Source organism: Elephantulus edwardii, unplaced genomic scaffold (assembly GCF_000299155.1).
Source record: "Elephantulus edwardii isolate Elephantulus edwardi_28Jun2011 unplaced genomic scaffold, EleEdw1.0 scaffold00013, whole genome shotgun sequence".
Lineage (NCBI taxonomy): Eukaryota > Metazoa > Chordata > Mammalia > Macroscelidea > Macroscelididae > Elephantulus > Elephantulus edwardii.
In genome coordinates, this window is record NW_006399763.1 from 1,359,211 (window position 1) to 1,383,055 (window position 23,845).

At 38.9% G+C, this 23,845-nt stretch overlaps 1 protein-coding gene across 1 annotated transcript in view; it reads right to left on the minus strand.

Annotated features, from left to right (window-relative positions):
• LOC102874102 (transmembrane protein FLJ37396-like) overlaps positions 1–19,532 on the minus strand; it is a 52,154-nt gene extending 32,622 nt beyond the window's left edge. The window contains exons 1-3 of the mRNA XM_006881230.1: positions 19,349–19,532; positions 16,563–16,690; positions 1,561–1,761 (exon numbers count right to left, since the gene is read on the minus strand). Of these exons, the coding sequence (XP_006881292.1) occupies positions 1,561–1,761; positions 16,563–16,690; positions 19,349–19,532 (513 nt within the window). The remainder of the gene's footprint in view (positions 1–1,560; positions 1,762–16,562; positions 16,691–19,348) is intronic.
• Positions 19,533–23,845: the final 4,313 nt, after the last annotated feature.

Below are 23,845 nucleotides of genomic sequence, written 5' to 3' on the forward strand. Positions count from 1 at the left end.
GGTGTATAGCAAGAAATTGCAAAGACTATTTTGAGTCAGATGATCGTATGATCTACTATGGTGGAGTGGAAAAGGTGAGGGAAATGGGGTTGCTTTCATAGTTAAAAAAGTCATTTGTAAATCTGTCTTGAAGTATAATGTTTTGAGTGACAGGATACTATCCAAATGCATACAAGGAAGTCCGGTGAATACCACCATCATTCAAATAAATGCACCAACAACCAGAGCCAAAGAAGAGGAAATGAGCAGCCAGAGATGGATCAAACGTGCACTCAAGATGCATTAATAATAATGGGTGACTGGAATGCAAAGATTGGGAACAGAGAAGAAGGATCAGTAGTTGAAAAACGTGGACTTGGTGACAGAAATTAAGCTGGAGATAGAATGATAGAATTTTGCACAACCAACAACTTATTAATTGCAAATACGTTTTATAAAAAACATAAACGCACACTATACACATGGATCTCACCTGATGGTAAGCATAGGAATCCGATTGATTACATCTGTGGAAAGAACCTCTGGAGAAGCTCAATATGAGCTTTGAAAACTAGGCCAGGTGCTGATTGTGGGACAGACCACCAACTACTCATATGCAAGTTCAAGATGAAGCTGAGGAAAATTAGATCAAATCCATGGGAAGCAAGATTTGACCCTGAGTCTATCCCACCTGAATTTCAAAACCATCTCAAAAACAGGTCTGAGGCCATGAACGCTAATGAGGGAAGACCAGACAAGCTGTGGGAGGATATCAGAATATCATCCAGGAAGAGTGCAAAAGGGCATTACAAAGACAAGAGGGAAAAAAGACCAAGGTGGATGTTAAAAGAGACTGAGTATTGCAGAGTACCAAAAAGCTAAAGCAAAGGGAAGAAATCAATATAGTAAGGAGCTGAATAGAAGATTTCAAAGGGCAGCATGGAAGAGTCATTGGGAGTCAGAATTCACTCAAGGTCAGTGGGTTAGGTTGGAGGGGGATTTTTTGTTGTTGTTCTCAAGGACTTCTTTTTTAAAATTAATGATTTCTTTAACGCAACATACATATTTTTTACAGCATATTCTTTCCTTTTAACTTTCCCCTCATTCATTCATTGTTGCACATTTTCCTCCCTGCCCACCCCTCACCCCAATTCATTTTTCTCTTTGAAGAAAAAAAAATTTCTTTCATTGTTACACAATCACCCATCCAGTCCACAGTCCACTTTACTATGAATTTCTTTTTCTATAATTTTGTCATGAAAATAATACTTAATCCTATATTCCTTTTAAACAGTTCTCTCCCTCATCTGTTTCAATGCACTATGCATTATTTATCCCCTCTTTTCTTAGGTTCCTCCCAACCCCGGGGTTGGAGTTTTTTGTTACTAATGTAGAGAAGTCCAGATAGCACTTGGCTGTTGAACAAAAGCTTCCTAGTTCAAATCTATCAGTCACTCCTTGGGAGAAAGACATGACGGCCTGCTTCCATAACAATTTACAGCTCTATGAGGCAATACAGTTAATCTAAACACTATATAGTGTAGCGAATTTCAACAGTGGGTGTGGTTTTTTGAGGCTTACCTGTTGGTTGAGGATACCCCTTACCAGCTGTAAGTGAAGCCTCAGGGACGTGCAGTCATCTCTGTAGGCTTGAACAAAATAAGGGTGGCTGGGATCAAACCTTGGACGCCGGTGCATGATATCAGTGATCACTTGCACTAAGGCAAACCTTTCTTCTGGGTCCCACACATGTTGGTAGGCTTCAAAATAACTATCAAGAAGCTGCAAATAAGGTTGATAAGAGAAAAGTGGAGACTGTCTTGTTGCTGTAAGCCATTGAGTTGATGTCAACTCATAGTGACTCTTAGAAGTCCTTCATAAGGTTTCCAAGGCTGTGTTATCTTTACAGGCTTAGATCATGAGCTCTTTCGCCCATGGAACAGCTGATTGAACCACCAATCTTTCAGTTAGCAATCCCCAGTTTGACCTTTAGCCCACCCTGGCTCCTCACGGCAGCCCTAGCATCCTGAAAAGTGAGGCTAAGTCTCAATCTCATGCTTTGCAAAATCTCAGGATCATCCAGAAAGACACAGCTCTAACCCCTGGGGAGCTGGCTCTGGCTTGGGCAGATGAAGCACCAATACAACTCAGCACAATTAGTAAGTCTACAGATAGTAATGGGAGCTCTGGCTGGCGGCTTAGTGGTAAAGAATTGTACTGCCAATGCAAAGGCATGTGATTCGAATCCCTCACATGCTTCAAGGGAGAAAGGCAATCTCCATGCGATTTACAGCCTCTGAAAACCTGCTAGAGAGTCAGCTATGGGTTGGTTTCAGTTTGATGGTACACAACAGTGACCTAGTCTTTAGGGAATTGTACTACTAACCCAAAGCCCAGTCTCTTTCGTGGTTAGAATCTGTCAGTGACTCAGAAACCCAATGGAAGATCAGTTAGAGTCAATTCCAATGGAACAGTAACTGGCCTAAGTTTTCTGCTTTTTTCTGAATGATAAAATGTATCCAAAAGCACTTCTTATACATGCTACAAACCATAACATGTTTATATTTAGGTGAGATACATATATTGGCAATACCCAGTGAATTCAAACTGGACACCTTTAGGATCGTGGTGTAATATCCTACAGACTATGTCACAAGAACTTTCTGATAGGACAGAGGTTAATTAATTGGTCTTAGAATGAGGCGATGCATAGCTTTGTATTGCCTTAATGAGTCTAAGTGGGAACAAACTATCTCGCTCAATCCTTGCAGATGAGTCAGAAGTAATCATAGCTGGCCCTGCAGTAGGTTTTCAGAGGTTGTAAATTGCATGAGAAGAGATGGTCGATCTTTCTTGCCTGGAGCAGCTGGTGGATCCAAACCACCGGTCTTGGGTTGGCAGTGCAACTCCTTACGCTCTCTAGGCCACCGAAATTCCCTAAATTTTCTATAGGAAAATGAAAGTAGACACTCAGTTTGGAGGGTGGTGTGTGAGAGAATGTATTCTAATGGAAAGAATTTTGACGTTTAAACCCCACCTCCCCACCTGCCTAAGCACCTTATAAGAAAGGCTGGACTATTTCTGAAGAGTCAGCCAACAGAACCCTATGGAGCGCAGTTCTTCTCTGACACAAATAGAATCGCCATAAGATGGAATAAAAATGACAGAAACTGGCTCCGCGGTTTTTGTTTTTTTGTTTAATTTGCCTCTGTAATTTGTCAAATTTTCACCTGTATAAAAATGACAGTGTGTGATAGAAGGCAAAGCTGAGGGTAAAACTGAACCCAAACACACTGCCATCAAGTTGATTTCCACTCCTAGTGACTCACTCTGCAGCACAGAGTAGAATTGCCCCATTGTTGACTAGGCCAGAAATCTTTCTGGAAGCAAATTGCCTCCTCTTTTTCCCACAGTGCAACTGGTGGGTTCTGTCAACTTTTAAGCACCCCACTGCTTAACCCACTGCACCAATAGGCCTCTATTGAAGGTTCAAGTCCCTCTCTAAAAAGAAGGGCTTGTCTACAGAACTCTAAGAGGCACAGAGGAAGGAAACTTCCCTGTACAAATCTCCGTGGAACTTCCGCTTCAGCAGAGCTACTAAATCTGTCGTAAACCCCAAGAAACTTCCAGATACTACTAACAGTTAAAGGGATCTAAGTATGGAATTCGGAAAAAGATGCTTCTTTATTTAGCTCTTAACATTTTTCTGTGAGCTTAAGTAATGTCTGCTCTGTGTGTGACTCCTGTTTGCATGTAATTAGTCACGGTGCTAATCAGCTAAAGCTCTTCAGATTCCAGGCTTGGAATTCCAAACAGAGACCTAGGGTAATTTAGCACCGTATTTAACTCATATAAATTGTTCATATAACATGTTTGCTCATATAATGCTCATAGTCCACAAATAACTATCGAAGGACAGGGTTGTGCAGTTTTAAAAAAGACAAAGTTTGATTGTTATTTGTATTAAAATATGGTGGGCTTGAGCAACATACTTACGGTTTGGGGCTGGGGTTTTGTTTATTTTTGCTTGTTTCTTCCCATTTAAATTTTTTTTTTTTTACAAAATTCATATACATTGTGTTTCACACTTTCTTTCATTGACATGGGGTTTGATAAAATCATTCCCATACATTGTGTTTTATAAAATTAACTACCATCGAACTATGCTTACCATTATCCCATCTTTTCTGGTCACTGCCAGACCTTTCTTATTTCCTTTACCCCCTCCCTCCACTCACCAAATTGTGCCACCCTGTGCTTTCCCCACCTACACATCCTCACCACTCTGTTTCCACCTCTTCCCCTCTTGAATGAGCCCTCATACACGTTTTACTAGTTGTCTATTTTTACATAATGGTCTTATATAGGATTTGTCCTTATGAGTCTCAGTGAGTTCACTCAAAGTAATGCTTTCCAGTCTCTCCAAGTTAGGTAGTATTTTTAAAAATTGTTGCTCCTGGTTGCTGTGTAGTATTCCACTGTGTGAATATACCACAATTTCTCAATCCATTCAGTTATGGATAGACATTTGGACTATTTACATGTCCTTATGATTATGAATAACACGGCTATGAACATTGGTGTAATGAACATTGGTGTACAAACTTCCATTTCTTCCTCAGTTCTAATTTCCTTGGGCTTTTTCCTAGCACTGGAATATCTGGGTCATATGGAATTTCGATGTTCAGCTTTTTGAGGAAATAGCAACCTGCCTTCCAGAGTGGTTGCACCATTTTACAATCCCACCAACAGTGTATGATAGTTCCTATCTTGCCACATCCTCTCCAACATTTATTACTTGCTGTCCTTTTAAACTTTGCCACCGCCACTGGGGTAAGATGGTATCTCATTGTGGTTTTGAATTGCATCTCTCTTATTGCCAGTGATTTGGAGCATTTCTTCCTGTGTCTGTTGGCCATCCGAATGTCTTCCTCTGTGAAAAGTTTTTCCATATATTTTGCCCATTTGTAATTAGGTTATCAGTCTTTTCTTGTGGAGGCTCTATAGTATTGATAAACTTTGTTATGAGATCCTTGTCTGTGATGTTTTTTCTCCCAGTCAATAGGTTTCTTTTCACTCTATTGGGAAAAGTTTTTGATGCACACAGGGATTTACTCTTTAGAAGGTCTCATTCATCAATTTTATTCTCTCCCAATTGTCTATTTCTGGCTATGGGTTAACTTCTGGTTTCTCAATTCTGTTCCATTGGTCTATGTGTCTGTCATTGTACCAGTACCATGCTGTTTTGGTTATTACAGCTGTCTAGTAGGTTTTGAGATCAGGGAGTGCTATGCCTCCCACTTAATTTTTGGTTTTCAGAAGTGCTTTGCTTATTTAGGGCCTCTTTCCTTATTTAGGGCCTCTTTCCTTCCTAAATAAATTTGAAAATTGCTCTTTTGATCTCTTTGAAAAAGGAATTTGGTATCTATTTTGGGATTGCATTAAATATGTAGATAGCTTTTGTTAAGATTGTCATTTTCACTATCTTGGGTTTTCCTATCCATGAACAGGGAACATTTTCCTCATATATTTATTTAAGTCTTTTATTGTTTCTCACAGAAGTGTTTTGTCATTTTCTTTGGCTTATTTTTTTAAATAGTATTTTATTGTGGTTTTAGTAAAGGTTTACATGGTAGTTTAGGTTCTCATTGAATAATTTCTGCACAAGTTGTTCAGTAGCATTGATTGGTCTTCACAATGCATGAACATTGTTCTTTTCATTCTGGTTGTTCCCTCTTAAGACCTGCATAGGCCTTAGAGGGAGCTCTGGTGATGCAGTCCATAAGGAACTGGACTACAAAGTCAAAAGTTCTCTGTTGGTTCAAATCTATGGGAGAAAGATGAGTGATGTCCTCTAGAGTGGATTACAGCCTCAGAAAGCCATTGGAGGGTCAGTTATGAATTGGTTCCTACTCAATCAGAATAGATGGTGAAGAGATTGAGATTGCTGACAGCTTTTAGAGACTTTTGCATTAGGAAATGCCACCACATAGTATATAAAATGTATGAAAATGCATTCACTTCCCAATACCACTTATTTTTTTTTTCTGTGAAAACAATGCATGGGTTATAATTTTGCTTTTTCATCTATTTCACTATGAATAGCACAGTTAGTGATTCTAATTTCTGGGCAGCCTTTGTGTAAACTTGCATGTTCTTAAGAAGTGAGAAAATCTGGTCTATATTGCTTTCAAATGGAATGGAATGTTTGTAAGTGAAGCATTTATTAGCATTTATTTTGTATTTTTTGTTAATTTTGATGAACATTTACAGATATTTTGTATTTCTAGGCTGGGCTCTATGAGGAGAAGTGTGGCATCAGGATTGGTGGAAGATCTATTAACAATCTGCGTTATGCAGATGACACAACCCTGCTTGCTGAAACTGAGGAGGACCTCATGCACTTGCTGCGAAGGGTCAAGGACTGCAGCCTTCAGTATGGACTGAGGCTCAATGTCAAGAATACAAATATTCTCACCACTGGACCGATTGGTAGCACCAGGATGGATGGTGAAGAGATTGAGATTGTTCACAGCTTCAGTTTGCTGGGCTCCAGGGTCAACACTCTTGGCACCAGCAGCCAGGAAATAAAAAAACATATTGTGATGGGAAAGTCTGCTGTTAGGGACCTCTCTAAAGTACTCAAGAGCAACGGTGTCTCTCTGGAGATTAAGGTGCGCCTGATACAGGCCATGGTCTTTGCAATCGCTTGTTATGCATCAGAGAGTTGAACAATGACTAGGGAGGATAGAAGGAGAACTGATGCCTTTGAGCTGTGGTGCTAGAGAAGAGTATTGAGGGTACCATGGTCTGCTAGGAAAACAAACAGATTCATTCTGGAAAGGGTTAAACCGGGCAGCTCCTTGGAGGCAAGAATTCGAAGGCTCTGTCTAACTCTGGACATGTTGTAAGGAGGGACAGGTCCTTGGAGAGGGACATCATGCTTGGTAGGGTGGAGGGACAGCACAGGAGGGGAAGGCCCTCTATGAGGTGGACTGATTCAGTGACTGGGGTAATTGGGATGGGTGTGTCAGAGGCAGTGCTATTGGCACAGGCTAGAGCAGGGTTTAGGGCTGTTGTACTTAGGGTCGCTATGAGTCGCAAATGACTCGGCACATAACAACAACAACAACATTCACTCATTGTTGCATTTTTCTCCCTGCCCACCGCTCCCCCCTCAGTTCCTTCATTGGTATACAATCCCCCTGTCCCCGCCCCCTCCCCCCAGTACACTCCACTATGCAACCTTCATTCTGGACTCTTGTCACAACCATAATACTCAGTCATATATCACTTTTAAACTGTTCTCTCCCTCATCTGTTTCAATGCTGTGTACATAATTTATCCAATTTTTCTCAGTCTTACCCTAACCCTGATATCAGCCACAAAAGGACAAATACAGCATAGTGCCACTATTTTGTATTTTCTTTTCATATTTTCAAGTAATTTCTTTCCCCTTTCAATCTCAAATATTTCAATGATCCTTAAAAATCCAAGTCCTGAGCACTGAGTCTGTCTCCTTCCCTCCCCTGCCCCATCCCACTCCTGGGTCCCTCAAAAAGTCTTTTAATAGATAAATTGCCCCTGTCTGGAAACTTCAGAACAATTACTCCCAGTGGTTACACAATTGAACAAATGCCTTTCTTTTTCTCTGCTGATCAGATCTAGCATGTCCTCACTCAGAGTTTTAGCTCAAGACATCCCTCTCCAGGCAGCTTCTCTGTCCAACTCTCACTTTAGGGGTTGCCTCTGATGCTGAAAGACATCAGCCATAACATGAGCCAACCACAAAATAAGCGGCATATGCTTGCTCTGTATGTGACTGCCTTTAATGGGCGGCAAAGAATGCACTGCTGAGGTTTTAGTTTCTCCTCATCTGCGAACCCAGCAGACTTTTAGTTTCAGAAACCAAAAACATTAGGGGAAGTATATGTTTTGTTTCCTGGGCTGCTAGTCTTCCAGGTGCCTCTAGGCCAGGAGTTCACTCTTTATCTTCTTAAACAAAGGGATCTCCTTAAGGTGATGAATTCTGGTAGGTGCTGACAAACCCCATGTCACGAGTAGAGCTGTCTCACAAGGTTTTCTTGGTTGCAATCTTTACAAAAGCAGATTGTCCAATGTTTCTCATGGAGCCACTGGTGCCTTCAAACCACCAACCTTTCAATTAGCAGCTGATCTCTAACCTTTGCACATCAGGGCTTCCAGGGTTATGCGGTTATCATTGTTAGGTGCCACTGAGTTGCCTACAACTCATACTGACCCTTTGAATAACAGATCTGAGCCTTATCCTGTCCTAACCTAACCCTATCCCGCACCATCCAATGCACTGAGCCTGTTGTCTCAGTCACATTGTTACAGATGGATGTGTCAAGCCGTCTCAGAGGGTCTTCCTATACACTTGAGCCCATTGCTGCAGTCACTATGTCAATCTATTTCACTGGGGTCTTCTACACTGATCCTCAAGTACAATATCTCTTTTCAATGAACTTACTCTCCCAGCAACACGTCCAAAATATGAGAAATGACGTTTTGCCATCATTGCTTCCTAGGAGCACTCTGGCTGCACCTTTTCCAAGACTTACCTGTTGGTTCTTTTGGAAGTCCATAGGATTTTCAGTACTCTCCTCCAACACCACAACTTAAAAGCATTTTTTTCCTTCTGTCAGCCTTATCCATTATCTTGCTCTCAGATGCATAGCAAATGATTGAAAAAAAACTATTACCTTAATCAGGTGCACCTTAGTCTTCAAACTGACATCATTGCTCTTCAGTATTTTGGAGAAGTCCTGATAGTAGACTTACCCAAAGAAAGTCCTGATCTCCTGATTGTTGGCACCAAGTATGTTGACTGTGGAGCCGAGTAAGATGAAATAATTGACAGTTTCAAGTTTCTATCCTTTTTCCATTTATCATGACGTTGTTTATTGGCACAATGATAAGGACCTTTATATTTTTTATTTGAAATGTAATCCATATCGAATTCTGTAGTCTTTGATTTTCTGTAGCAAGCATTTCAGGTCTTCCTCACTTTCAGCAAGCAAGGTTATCTGTATAAGGCACATGGTTGATGAGATGCCACATTCCTCTTTATAAAGATCAGCTTCATGAATATTTGTTCAGCATTCAGACTGAATAGAAAGGATACATCCCTAACACACACCTTTCCTGATTTTAAACCACACAGTGCTCCCTTGTTCCATTTGAATAACAGCTTCTTGGTCTAAGTATAGATTTTGTTTCAGCACAATTAAGTGCTCTGGAATTCTTCTCAATGTTAGCCATAAGTCCTACAGCTGTCCAATTGTATGATGGTGTTGTTAGGTGCCTTTGTGTTCTTTCGGACTCACAGAATGAAATATTGCCCAGTCTTGTGATCTCATGTACTTAAGTGCAAAACAAAGGAGACTTTCCCCACCCCTTTGTAGTTAAATTAGCATGTTGTATTACTAACCACAAGGCAGAGAGTCTCCATTGATTAAAACCTAGGAGCAGCTCCAGGACAGAAAGATGGGTAGTCTCCTCTGGTTAACAATGATAACATCAGAAACTTGATGGTCTTTTAGTTGTAGTGTTGGAGAAGAGTACAGAATATCCCATCGACCACCAAAAGAACAAACAAGTCTGTCTTGGAGGAGATGAAACCAAGGGGCTCAAAGAGCCAAAAGGATGAATCTTGGGCTCATGTACTTCGGGCATATAATCAGGAGGTGCTAGTTCTTGGAAAAAAGACTTCATACTGGGAAGTTAGAGGGTCAGAGAAAGAGAGGAAGACCCTCAATGAGGTGGAGCAACACAGTGATTGTAATGATAGGCTCAAGATGATGGAGATGGTGACAATGGTGCAGGACGGGCCAGGGGTCAGGGCTCTATTAGTGGACTTGAAGGCACCTAACACCAACAATCAATTGTAATTAATGTTATAAAACTAAATGTCTATGACCAATTGAATGAAAAAGGGATAGCATTTGTAAACTTGCACTCAAATTTAAAAATTATGAAAAAAATGAAATAAAATAGTCAATTCAAACAGCTCACATCGTCCTGCTTCAGGCTTTCCAGATCTTGTACCTTTCAGCCAGAAGGCTGTACCTTTAGTCCTTCATATTTTTTCTCACACACATTCTTCCGTTCCTACACCACCTTTTTGGAGCATTTCCTTTCACCCTTTTGGCTCAGGCTACAGTTGGTGCTTCTAAACCCAAACCCAAACCCACACCAGTTGCCATCCAGTTTCACTCCTGACAACCCCTATGTAGAATGGCCCTCCACCGGGTTTTCAAACTGTTATCTTTTGGAAGGTGTGTTTCTAGGTGGGTTCAATAGCTGAATGGTTAGCCATTTTCACTTTTAGACTAGTTATTGTGTGTTGTTGGGTACCACTGAGTCAAAACTAACCCAGAGCTGACCCTCTGGTGGGTTTTTAGAGACAGTGGACTCGAACTACTTGCCTTTGGGATTGTACCACAGTTTCTTACAACTAGCTCACCAGGGCTCCCTTTTGATTAGTAAGGACATAAAAAATGCTTCATGGACCTCACACATCGCCCACATGGTAGGTGAAGGAAGGTAGAAACTGAGTTGTTTTTAAGTGAGCCCTGGGGAAAATGAAGCAAAATCAAAATGACCTTGATCCATGAGCTCTAAGCTAGAATAACATTCAATTATTAAATGACAGAAGCTAGAGTGGTGAAATAAAGGTAGAGTGACCAAATGGGTAAGATGGGTGTCACTTAATAGCCCCAGGGAGAGATTAAGAAAGAAACAATTACTTCTGTAATTCATTCTGGGCTAACTTGTACCTTTCTGGTTGGGCCTTGACAATCCGGGGCTGGCATAGAGCCTTTATTCTGTCTTGACCTGTTTTTGTACAAATGGCCTTATTGTTTAATTGTTTGGCATGAGAAGCTCCCAGAAGTTGGGGGAAGGAATTCTTGCTGATGATACCAGCTTGGGGAGGCCTGCACTAAGCTGCCATGTTCATATCTGTTGTTGATAGGTTGCCAGATATAGCAAATAGAAACTCAGAATAAAGTGGAATTTTGGATGACTGGATGATATTTTAGTACGTCCCAAATAGTACAATATTTTATCTTTCTCCCTGCTGAGAAAGTAAATGTAATTTTCTTTTTAAATTGATAAGACCTTTTGAGGCTTTTGCCTCAACCTGGAGAAGCTCTCAGCTAGATCCTTGTATCATTTTATTATGAATTCTTTTCTAGTAGGGGGCCATGCATGATCTTCTGACTCATGGGTTCCATTTATTATCTGTTTGCTAACTGGCCCATTTCCATTTAAACTCTAGGCTAGTATTTGTCTAAGGAGTCTTCAAATGTCACCTGTACTTGTCAAAGACCAGCCCTCGGCAAAATAGTATTGGGTTACACATTGAGAGCCAGTATTGAATATTGGCAAAAATGGCAAAAATGAATTGCTGCAAACTTTGCTGTGTGTATATTCATTTACCTCAATCTTTCTCATTGCTGATTTGAAAAACTTTTGAAAATGGTATCTTAGGCCAAATGAAAGTACAAAATAGAAAATCAGTTCTAGACATAACTCATCACAGAAATTTCAAAGCTCTTTTCAAAGGTATCATGATGAGAATCATTTTAATGCTCTAGACACAAACTCAAGTTACTCTGAATATGTGTGTTTTGGTGGCTCTGGGAGAACTAGCAGCTGATATAAACACCACTTGGGAGCTTGTACAAACAGTGCCTTGCTTTGCTGAATTCCTTAATGCACCTAAATTCACACTCAATTCATTAGCATTTATATATAGTATTGTTACTTTTAAGAATTTAAGAGAAACAAAGATGTTTAAGGGTGTTGTGGTGACATAGTGGATCAAATATTGGGCTGCTAACTGAAAGTTCAGAGGTTTGAATCCACCAGTCACTCCAAAGATGAGTGAAGAGGCAATCTGTGTCCATGAAGACTGAGAGCATTGGAGACCTTCAGGGGCAGTTGTGCTCCATCCTTTGAGGTCAACCAAGAGTCAGTATGAACTCAACTGCAAATGTGTAATGTTTCAGTTAATATGTTCCCGGAATTCCCCACTCAGATTCTTTGCCATCAATTTAATTCCAACTTATATAGAGACCCTACAGAACAGATTAGAACTGCTCTATAGAAATTCCAAGGCTGTGATCTATATGAAAAGGAGCTCGGGTGGCCCAGTGGTAAGAAGCTGTGGTGCAATCCCAAAGACACGTAGTTGGAATCCACCAGCTGCTTCACAGGAGAAAGATGAGCAATCTCATCCTGCTCCATTTACTGCCTCTGAAAACCTGCTGGAAGGTCAGCTGTGAGTCAGTTCTGACTTGAGGGCACTCCACAACAACAATCTTTATGAAAGCAAACTACACATCTATCTTCCATAGAGCTGCTGCTGGGTTCAATCTGCTGACTTTTCCATTAGTAGCTGACTGTTTTACCACTGTACCAGAAGAGATCTTTAATTCTATATCCTTAATAACTTTTTTACTCTACTGATAACAATTTAGTAAATAATTATAAACAGCTGAGGAAATTTCACTCTAGAATCAGCACTAGAGGGGAAAAATAATCAGACTCAAGATGTAATCTAGTTTATTCATTAGAAGTAAACTCTCAATAGAATCCATGCCTTAGACAGCCATATTTTATAGTTTTTAAGACATTCTGGTAGCATATGGCGTAACTTGTTGGAAAACCAATCAAAACATCAGTGGTTCAGATCCATCAGCTACTGATAAGGATATACAGTGTATTTCCATAAAGATTTATATCATTAAAAACCTCTGGGGTGTCACTTTAAGTTCAATTCTTTACTCAACAGCAATGGGTCTGAGGTTTTGGTTCTTTTTACAGTTTGGACATAAACTGCTCAATTTCTATAGGGAATTCTTTCTGAGGGTAGAAAGGAGGGAGACGTTTTCAAGGATTATTTAAAATTAAAATAGTTTCATTCAAAGAAACTATTGTTTATAATAATGGTGGACACATAACATTAGGCATTTGTAAAAAATACACAGATATATATCCTACACAAAGAGTAATTACATTAGTAAATTATGGACTTTAGTTAATAATAATAATGAATTAATATGGGTTCTGCCATTGAAATTAACGCATCATGTGAATGTAAAATTTTATAATAGGTGATACTATGCGTAGGTAGAAGTATTTGGAAATCCTTGTACATTTTGCATACTTTTTTCTGTAAATTTAATATGTCTCAAAAATTAGTGCATTTAAAAAGAAATTTTTATTTACTGTAAAAGCATGGCTAGTTTACCACTGAACAAAGTAAACCTAAAGTGTAGAGGAATTTGTTTGCTTTTCAGGTCCCCCCCACCTCTTCATTGCCTATTGCCTTTATGCCATCTTGCCTAAATTCTCCATAGGAGGTCTAGAAGTACTAAAAAGGAAGGTGTCAAGAGACTTCACAGAAAAGTAGGGTAATACTCTTGCTGGAATAAAAAAATACCCTTGTGTGTGGGTCCTCTATCATTTTTACATGTAACATGATTTTTCAATCATTGCTTTATGAGCCTGAATCTCTTGTTTATTCAGTGGATTAAAGTCAGATTCTAATAGAACAGATGAAAGTTGCAAATCCCAACCCTGGTAGAAACTAGAAAACAGATTTCGAAGTACAAAACTTGTATACTTTAAACTCTATCAGATTCTTTAAAAAGTAGGTGACCTACATCTCTGAGCAACACACCAAAGAGTGGATGAAATGGTAAACCATCCCTTCTTCCTAGAAAAACAACTCCCAGCAAAACATTCTCACTTCCTCATCTTCTGACACATTACAGAGCACTGTAATCTGGCATTCTGGTTTCCATTCCCTTAATGCATCTGAAAGAGTTCCTACCAAGTTGCCAATGACCATTGCCTGGTTCTGAGTTCATCTTTCTCAACATTACACTACGTTCCACATTAGTAACCCCTCCTAACTAAAACACATTCCCACTGCCATTCTTTTCCTTGGTACTTATCACCCCTCCTCAGGCAGTTTGGCTACTTTATCTTGGTCCTCTCATAGATTTAAAAAAAAAATAGTCTTTTATTATATTTAAAAGGAACATTTACACAGCAAATTAGAGTCCCTTCAACAATTCTACTACACAACTTATTAAATGATGTTGATGATATCTTTTTCACATATTAATGATTCTCTTTCATTTTTTTCTGCTTATACCATTTCCAGAACTCTAGTTTCTTTGACCCCTTACCTTCTTATCTTTACTTTAAGGTATACTTTACTATTTGGTCATATGGATGATTTTTCAAAAGTGCTCATAATCGTGGATGACTGTCTTTATTTATGAGCCAAGCTGTTACTTACGTAAGAGATGACCTGTAAAAATTGACAGATGCAGGGGTGGTATTGTTGTTGTCACAGCACTTCTTTCCTCCAGGAGTTTCTTATCCCCATTACGCTGACACACAAGACAATAGTTGGTAACAAGAGTGTCAGCATGTTCTTCCTGAGCAAAACTTTCTGGTAGCCCTTCTTTGCTAATAGGATGAATTCTAAACATGGCATGGGTTGTTGTTGTTCTGTGCTGGCAAGTTGGAACTTCCCCAGAACTGACCCTCCAGAGGGTTTTCAGAGGCAGTAAATCATACAGGAGGAGATTGTCAATCTTCATCCCACAAAATAGTTGCTAGATTTGAACCATATGACTCTGGGTTGGCAACCCAATTCCTTACTCACTGGGTCATCAGAGTTCTTTTATGGCATGAGTTATTGTGTGCCGTTGAGTTGGAATGGACCCATAGCTGACCTTACAGTGGGTTTTCAGAGGCTGTTAATCATACAGGAAGAGATCGCCCATCCTTCTCCTGCAGAGTAGCTGGTGGATTTGAACCACATGCCTTTGGGATTGCATCACAGCTTCTTAACACTTTTAGTAAAGGCTAAATATTTGCTTTTCTGGGAAGACTTCCTACATGTTCTCCCTCATGGCAGCCTATCACAAGGCATATTTCTCCATTCTTCCACTGGGGTCCCTGTGTCTATTTGTTGGGGCTTCAACTGTAAACAGCCATTGGGTTATAACTGTTCTTAGACATTAGATGAACTTTTATGGACTATAAAGCTCCTTAAATATAAGGATCATTTCGTCTTATTTCTGTAAAACCTAAAAGCTTGACAACAAATTGATTCTTGTGGAGAACAGAGTAGAACCGTCTTACTGATTTCCAAGGCTGTGGAAGCATACTGTCCCATCTTTCTCTTGCAGGAGGAGCTGTTAGCTTTGAACCACCATCCTTTTGGTTAGCAGTCAAATGTGTAGCCATTGCATCACATATTTACCTCTGTGTCTCTCATGCCAGGAACAGAACCTGCCTGGTACAGGGCAAATATTTAATATTTGACGAATGACTGATGAGTTGCTGAGTATCTGCTAATAATCCAAGCTAAGGACACTTAAGGAAGTGTTTCATTTATTGTTGGGACATGATACCATTAAAAATCTCATGATGAGTTAGTAACTTGTTATTTCATTGCTATTTCATTTACCCTCGTCACTGTTGGACTCAGCACTCCTCACCCACTGTTCTCTGCTCTAACCCACACACGTGTGACATATACTTTTGAAGGCCACAGTAAGGTCATTGAGTTGGTCTGTGTTTAGCAAAGTGAAGCTTGTCCCTATGACTAGAAAAATGAGTATAAATAGAATATCTGTTCTCACTAAAAAGATATGTTATAAGAAAACCAAATCCAGAGCCATCAGGTTGAGTTCGACTCATATTTACACCCAATTTCCTCAGGTAGAAACCTTTATGGGAAGAGACTGTCTTTCTCCCATGGAGCAAATGGTGGGTTCAAATCACTGACCTTTCTGTTAGCAATGCAATGCATAATGCACTACACCACCAGAGCTCCTTATTTAAGGTCGAGATTATGTAGTTTGTGGATATGTTGTGACTATATGATAGTGTATTAGTATCAGCATTTTATGGGCATTTTTCCTATTGAGAATAAGTCCAGCTGCTTTGGAGAGAACTCCATGTCATGGTGGCCCCGTGGTGTCATAATGGAAGGGTTCTCCACAGAGGTTTTTATGACTCATTTTTTAAAAACTGGATCTCCAGACTTTTCGTCCCAAAAACTTTCTTGGTGGATTTGACCATCTAGCCTTGTGGTTAGCAGTCAATTACACTGACCATTTTCATGAACCCAGGAACTCCTTTTTATAGCAAAGAACCCCAGTGAAGAAAATTTATTATTCATGTCCTTACAATCAACCCCATTTGTCATCTGGTCGATTCCAAAACATCGAGACACAGTAGGATTGGTGGAACTGTCCCACAAAGACTCCAAAGCTGTACATTTTTATGTAATAGGCCACCCCATCTTTCTCTTTTGTGGCAGGTGGTATATATGAAATACTGGCCTTTCAGTTAGAAGTTCAATGCTTGATCTACTGTGCTACCAGTACTCCTTCCTGACAATTAGCTGTGATTGTTTGAATAAGCAATTACTTACTTTATTCAAAACTGCTTTAAAGGACTTACTGGGTTTTTTTTAAAAGGGGACTAATTATTTTGGACATGTTTTGTTTTCTGGGCAAACATACCTGACGCTTGAGCTCTAAAAGAGTTGCTTCCCAAGTCCACATGTCACACAGCACAGCAAACCTGTCAACACCTGCATGAGCCCAGCCCCGGGCCTGGCTAGTCCTTGAGCTGCTGCCCTCTTTGTGACCTGGGAGAGAGGTGGGAGAATCATTGCAGTGGGAAGAAGATGCTGTTACTAGGGATGTGTACTTGAGATTGTTACCATCATCTGTATGAGGAATGAAAAGCTAAACCAGACCCTGGGATTCTTGATAATTAGCTTAAAAGTTAATGTTTAAGCTCTTTGTTCTTCTTTGTTGACTTGTAAACTAGGGGTTTTAGGTTTTACCTCCAAATTTCAATTTGATAGACTTATTTTAAAAATAGGAAGGTCTGATGGTCTAGTGAGTAGGAAGTTGCATTGCCAACCCAAAGGCATGCAGTTCGAAGCCATCAGCTGCTTCCTGGGAGAAAGAAGGGCAATCTCCTGTGTCATTTACAGCCCCTGAAAACTCACTGGAGGGTCAGCTAGGAGTTGGTTCCAGGTTGACAGCATTTTAGAAATAAAATTAAAAGCCCATTAACATGAAATCTGTGTTAAAATATCTTCAAGTCTATACTTAAGAGACAAAACATACACATATTCTCAGAAACCCTGGTATTTTAACAACAAATCTGATTGAACGTGCCATTTCTTTTGATGGTAGCCAAGAAAGAAATTATGTGAGATGTTTCTAAGATGTTCCTTAATTATGTTAATACTTTGTTTAAAGCAGTAAGAATGATAATCACTATTCTTCAGTCACAATATCAATGCCGGTTTTCACTAACAACCTTATTATGGCTTTTTAAAAACTTTATTGATGTTGTTGTACACTGTTGAATAGGAAGCTACCCATAGCTGATCTCCGGGGAGTTTTCAGAGAGAGTTAACCTCATGGGAAGAGATTACCTACCCTTCTGTGGAGCAGCTGGTGGACTGCTTTTTAAAACTTTAAGTTGTCTAGTTCAGAATGAATTATGAGAAGGTAAGAGGTCTTCAAGTGCTCAAGTTGGAGTTCAAGGATTATCAAGTATATGATAGGTACCGAGTGAGAGCAAGATTCATTAAGAGCTTCTCCAACAGCTGTGGGGAAATCATTTCACTTTGGGTAATTCAATTACTGATGCAGCTAAAAGATGCTCACAAAGCTAAATGACTACTGAGTGTTTTCATAAATTAAATTCCAAGCAGCTGTAAATAGTTTCACAGCACTGTAAATGAATACAAACAGAATAGTGTATAAGTACGAAGGAAAATCAATAAAGATAAAAGCAAAGAGTTGAACTGTCCTGGAATGAGACACACCATGCCTGTAGCCTATGAGTCAGACACCAGTCAGTGTTGGCAAAGACGAAGACTTAAATCCTGTGTAAAATTAATCCTGTCTGGGATCTGAAAGGCTAATTGCCAAATAAACATTTTTGGAGAAGCATTTTATAACAATATGAACATGAATTAGCCTGAATCATAGATCAATATACATTACAAAAGGGCACACACCTTTTGCATTTCTTTCTTTTTAGGTGTTGCAATGTGTCAAAAGCTTTCAACTCTTTCCAAATTCAATGCTAATAGCATTATTCTGAAAGCAGTATTCTTACTTCACCCATACTAAAACTGGATACATTTGAATGATGCTTAAAGGAAAACCCACAGCTCCGGAGTTAATTCTGACTCATGGCCACCCCTTCATGGGGTTTCCAGAGCTGTACATCTTTACAAGAGGAGACACCCCACGTTTCTCCTGAGGGGAAGCTGGTGGATTCAGGCTGTCAGTTAATCTTTTGGTTAGCAGACTGTACATTTTGTGTTATGCCACCAGAGAGGATACAATTTATGGATTACTTGATTAGCCTGAAAGAGTCTTGGGGAGTACAGTTGCTAAGCACTCAGCTACTAACCAAAAGGTTGCCTGTTCAAACCTTTGAGCTGCTCTAATGGTAAAAAACGAGGTAACCTGCTTCCATTAAAATTTGCCCGTTCTGTCCTACAGGGTCACTGTAAATCAGAATCCATTTAATAAAAATAGACTGATTAGCCTGAGCAATTATTTCTCCCTCTGAGTTTAATCTAGCATTTTTTAGGTAAAAATTACATAGCATTGATTTCCTGTTATGAACTTAAAGATTTGTCTGCTCCTATTTGGAGTTTCCTCAAGACCTAACACTTCCTTTCTTATTTAGGGAAAAAATTATGACCTCTTGTTTTCTTTGCTTCCCTTATGGACGCTGAACCACATTCCCTACAGCCAACGTATAATAAAGAAATGGCAGTAGGCAACAAGTAGTCTAAATATACAAGGGTGAGAATGACAACTGAACCCTGAAAGAGAAGTCACAAGCCCCAACTTGAACTGGACACACAACTATAGCTTTCCTAAAATTTATGTAGATAGCTGTGGACTGAGGAGGAGGAGTATATGCTTGTTGAGGTCTCAGATAATATTTGATATATATTTATATGTTGAGATAACAAAAACCAATTACTGTTGAATTGACTTCAACTTACAATGAACCCATGCATCAGGGTACAACCATACACCATAGAATTTCCGATTTCTGAGTTTCCCATGGATCAATGAACTTTTCTTTTGATGCATGCCAAGATGCACTTGAACCTCAGGCTTTACATGAGCAGCTAACTCAATCTAACCATTTACACTACTCAGGGACCTCTGTGCTGAGGCACGAGAGTGTTAAGTAGAGCCCTTAGTGTTGTATGATTTTATTTGCCTGTTGATTCTTTAAAAATTCAACTGCTTACTTTTTTCTTTCTCTATATAATGACTGGCCACGAGCAGCAGTTCTCTTTCCAGTTCCTTCAGGTCACTCAAGGCCTCATCATATATGACATACACTCCTTGCTGGTCCTGGGTGTGGATATAGCCAGCGTCAGTGCTGTAGTAGTCATCCTGGTTCTCCACCTCGGAGAATTCCATGAACTGCATACTTTGGACCTAAAGAAAATTCAAATCCAGATGTTTCCAGAAAAAAAGGAAACAAATCCAACACAACAAAATCATTGCCTTGAGTTGGTTCTGACCCATAGCAACCTTCCATCAGGTTTCAAATCTATAAATTACAGTAGGAAGAGGTTAGTCATCTTTCTTGCAAGAGCTAAATAGTGAAATTGGACTACTGGAGACATCCAGCCTTTGTATTAGCAGTGTAACTCTTTATGGACTATTGCTACCAGAGCTTCTTCCAGATAAAGGAGAGCTGGATTTTGTCAGCCAAATTGGATCACACAGCAAGTTTCTTCTGCAACACAGTGGACTTGGAATTGTAAACATTTTGACCATATAAAACTTGCATGTAGAAAAATACAGATAAGAAGATGGAAGGGAGAAGAGATATTGTGGGTTGTAGTTGATTCATTTGCTTTGTTAAAAAATAATTTTTATTTTATTTTGCTTTGAAAACAAAATTTGTGTACATTGTGTTTCATTTATATATATTGTGTTCCATACATTCTTTTACTTACATTGTGTTTAATATCTTTTTCACACATTGTATTTTATGAAATTAATCATCATTGGTCTACGCCAACTATCACCCTGTCTTTTCAGGTCCCCACTGGATCTTTCCTAATTCTTTCATTTCTTTTCTCTGCCTACCAAACTCTGTGACTTTGTGATTTGCTCTTCTCTTCATTCTCAGTCTCTCTCCTCCCTCCCCTACCAACTTTGGACTTTTGTACAAATCTTACTGTATTTCTATTTTTGCAGTAATGGTTTTATCTAGTATTTGTCCTTAGAAACTGAGTTAGTTCACTCAGAATAATGCTCTCCAGCTTCTCCCACATTATATAGTATTTTTCAAAATCATTGCTCCTCAGTGCTGCATAATATTCAATAGTGTGACTCTACCCCAATTTTTCAATCCATTCGTTTGTTGATGGACATTTGGGCTATTTCTATTTTCTTGCTATTGTGAATAACACTGCTATGTACATTGGTGTACAAATCCCTGTTGTGTCTCAGTTCTATTTTCCTCAGGGTATATTCCTAGCAATGGAATCATTGGGTAATATTGGAATTTCTATGTTTCTCTTTTTTTAGGAAATGTCAAACTACATTCTAGAGTGGTTGTACCATTTTAGACTCTTACCCACAATGCTTGAGGGTTTCAATCTTTTCACATTCTCTCCAGCATTTATTGCTTTGTGTCCTTTTAAACTGCCACTTCTACTGGGGTGAGATGGTATCTCATTGTGGTTTTGATTTGCATCTCTCTGATTGTCAGTGATTTTGAACATTTCTTCATGTGTCTTTTGGCCCTCCAAATGCCTTCCTCTGTGAAAAGTCTTTCCATATCTTTTGCTTATTTTGTAATTGGGTTATCAGTCTTTCTTGCAGAGGCCCTGTAGGATTCTGTAAACTTTTGTTATGAAATCCTTGTCTGAGACAGCATTGTCAAATGTTTTTTCCAAGTCAGTAGATTTTCTTTACACTCTTTAAAAAAAAGGTTTTGATGCACATAGGGACTTAATCTTTAGAAGGTCCCATTCATCAATGCTATCCTGTCCTGATGGTCTATTTCTGGCTGTATTTGCCAGCCTCTTTATACATACACTAAGCCTTCTATGTTTTATCCCATCTTGTCTCTTATGATCTTTATGGTTTTGGACTTTACCTGCAGGTCTCTGAACAAGGAAATCCACATTGAAGAAGCTCAGCGAACCCCAAATAGACTAGACCCACAAAGAAAAACATCAAGACATATCCTAGTAAAAGTCTCCAAAATTAAAAATAAGGATAGAATATGAAAAGCAGTACAAGAAAACAGAGTCACTTACAATGGAGAACCAATTAAATGAAGTTCTTATGCCTCAGCAGAAACCACAAAAACAAGAAGGCAATGGGATGACATATAAAGAAGGTTGGAAGAAAAGACACAATAGACCAAGAAGATATAACCTTGGTCAGCAAATGATAGACCTGAAAAATATATAAAACAACAGTTAACAGACTTGAAGAAAGAAATAGACAGCACCAAATAGTGACAGGAGACTTTAACATACCTCTCTCTCCAAAGGAAAGGTCAACTTGAAAGAAATGTAACAAAGATGCAAAAGATCTAAACTATACAACCAGCCAACTTGACTTTGTAAATGTATTCAGGCTACTGCACTCAACCAAAAATCAATTGGCTTCTTTTTAAGTGCACATGGTACATTTTCCAGAGTTGATCACATATTAGAATACAAAGCAAGCCTCAACAAATTAAAAAACACTGAAATAATATAAAGTATCTCAGACCACAATACCATAAAACTGGAAATTAACAAGAGAATAAAGCTTTTATGGAAGCTAAATAACACTTTGCAAGAAAAGGATTGAGTTTTAGAAAAAATAAAATTAAAAAGTTTCTCAAAGCAAATAATAATAATAAAAATACACATATCCAAACCTTTGGAATATAGTTAACGCAGCGTTCAGGGGGCAATTCATAGCAATAAATAAACACATACAAAAGGAAGAAAGAAGCAACATTAATGACCTCACTCAACATCTCCATCAAATAGAAAAAGAACAATTTAAACCCACAGCCTCTAAAAGAAAGGAAATTATAAGGACAGGAGCTGAAATTAATGAGATGGAAAAGAGAAAAAAAAAAAGAAACCATAAACAAGACTAGGAGCTGGTTCTTTGAAAGGGTCAGTAAAATGATAAGTTTGCTTTTATGACTAGCTAATTAACTAGAAAAGACAGGCTAATGCTTAACAGGAAACTCTTGAATCAGAGTAGTTGCCTTCAGGTCCTGCCTCTGCCAGTATCTCACTCAAGGCAAGTCATGCAGCTACTCTCAGACTCTACTTCCTCATCTGTAATGTGGCGACAGTGGAGACACCATAGTGTTGTAGAGGATATGTGAGACCACACAGAGAGAGAAGGCACATGGAATTCATCAATGTTAACTGTTAAAACCATTTTTGTTTTAATTTTATAAATGCTTCTCAAATAGATTAACATGGTCTCCTGTTACAATTTCATTTTTCTTGGGTGCCTGAAAACTTCCTAAAAATAATCCATCTATTAGGGAGCTTTGGTGGCTTAGCGATAAGGAGTTTCACTGCCAATTCAGAGGTATGGAGTTTTAAACTACCATCTGTTCCATGGGAGAAAGATGGTCAATCTCCTCCCACATGATTTGCAGGCACTGAAAACCTACTGGAGGGTCATCTAGGAGCCGATTTCTGATACAATGGCACAAATAACAAAAACAATAGAGTAATAATTCTCGTAATTTCTCTGTTCCCCTTAAATCTCAAACTCATGTCTTTCTCACCTGAAACTCAAGTGCTACTTTCTATTTTCACACCCACTCCTGGTCCTCCTCTTTTCCTTCTTCCTGATAGAAGATAGTCCCCTCAAAGACCATCACCTCTCTGTGCTTTAGATGCCGTTTTCTCCCACTTCAGTAAGCCTCTCTTCTTCCCGTATAGGTAGTCCCTGACTTAACGAATTAGTTACGACCAAATGCACTTATCACTTTCTGGTGTTAATTTTTTGGGAGTACATCTTATCATTAATGAAATATAAAACATATAATGATACAACATGCAAATTTGTTGATGCTATCATTCTTAGCCACTTATAGATGTTTAATATTATGATTTCTAAATATACAAATAATAAAAAATTAACAAAAAAGTCAGCACTAACATAAGTAGAATATTTCTTTCCTTCCTCCCCCCACCCCCCCACTACATTCAGTTCTTCTTCAGCTTCCTTAATTGTCTAGCTTTTGCCTTGAAAATACCATAGTTTTGTTCAGGAGTATCTTAATCCTCATGGTAATTCCTTTGCTTTTTAGTGCTTTAAAGGAGGCTTTTACAGCAGGTTTGTCCAATTCAATATGCCATTTGACTTCAAATGCTGCTTCTAGGGGCCTTGATTGTGAACCAAATTAAAAGAAAACCTTTGACAACTTCAATCTTTTCTCCATTTATTATGATGTTGCTTGCAATTGGTCAAATTGTCAGAGTATTTTTGAGGGTTTTTTGGTTGTTGTTGTTAAAGTGTTATCCATACTGGAGTCTGTAATCTTTGATCTTCATCAGTAAGAGCTTCAAGTCTTTTTCACTTTCAATAGGCAAGGCTGATTGCAGATTGGTAGTGAGTCTTCCTCCAATCCAGATACCCAATTCTTCATTTTTCTCAGATTTTTCTGCCTAGTATACATATTGACTAAGTATGGTGAAAAGATATAACCCTGACACACACTTTTCCTAATTTTAAACCATGCAATATCCCTT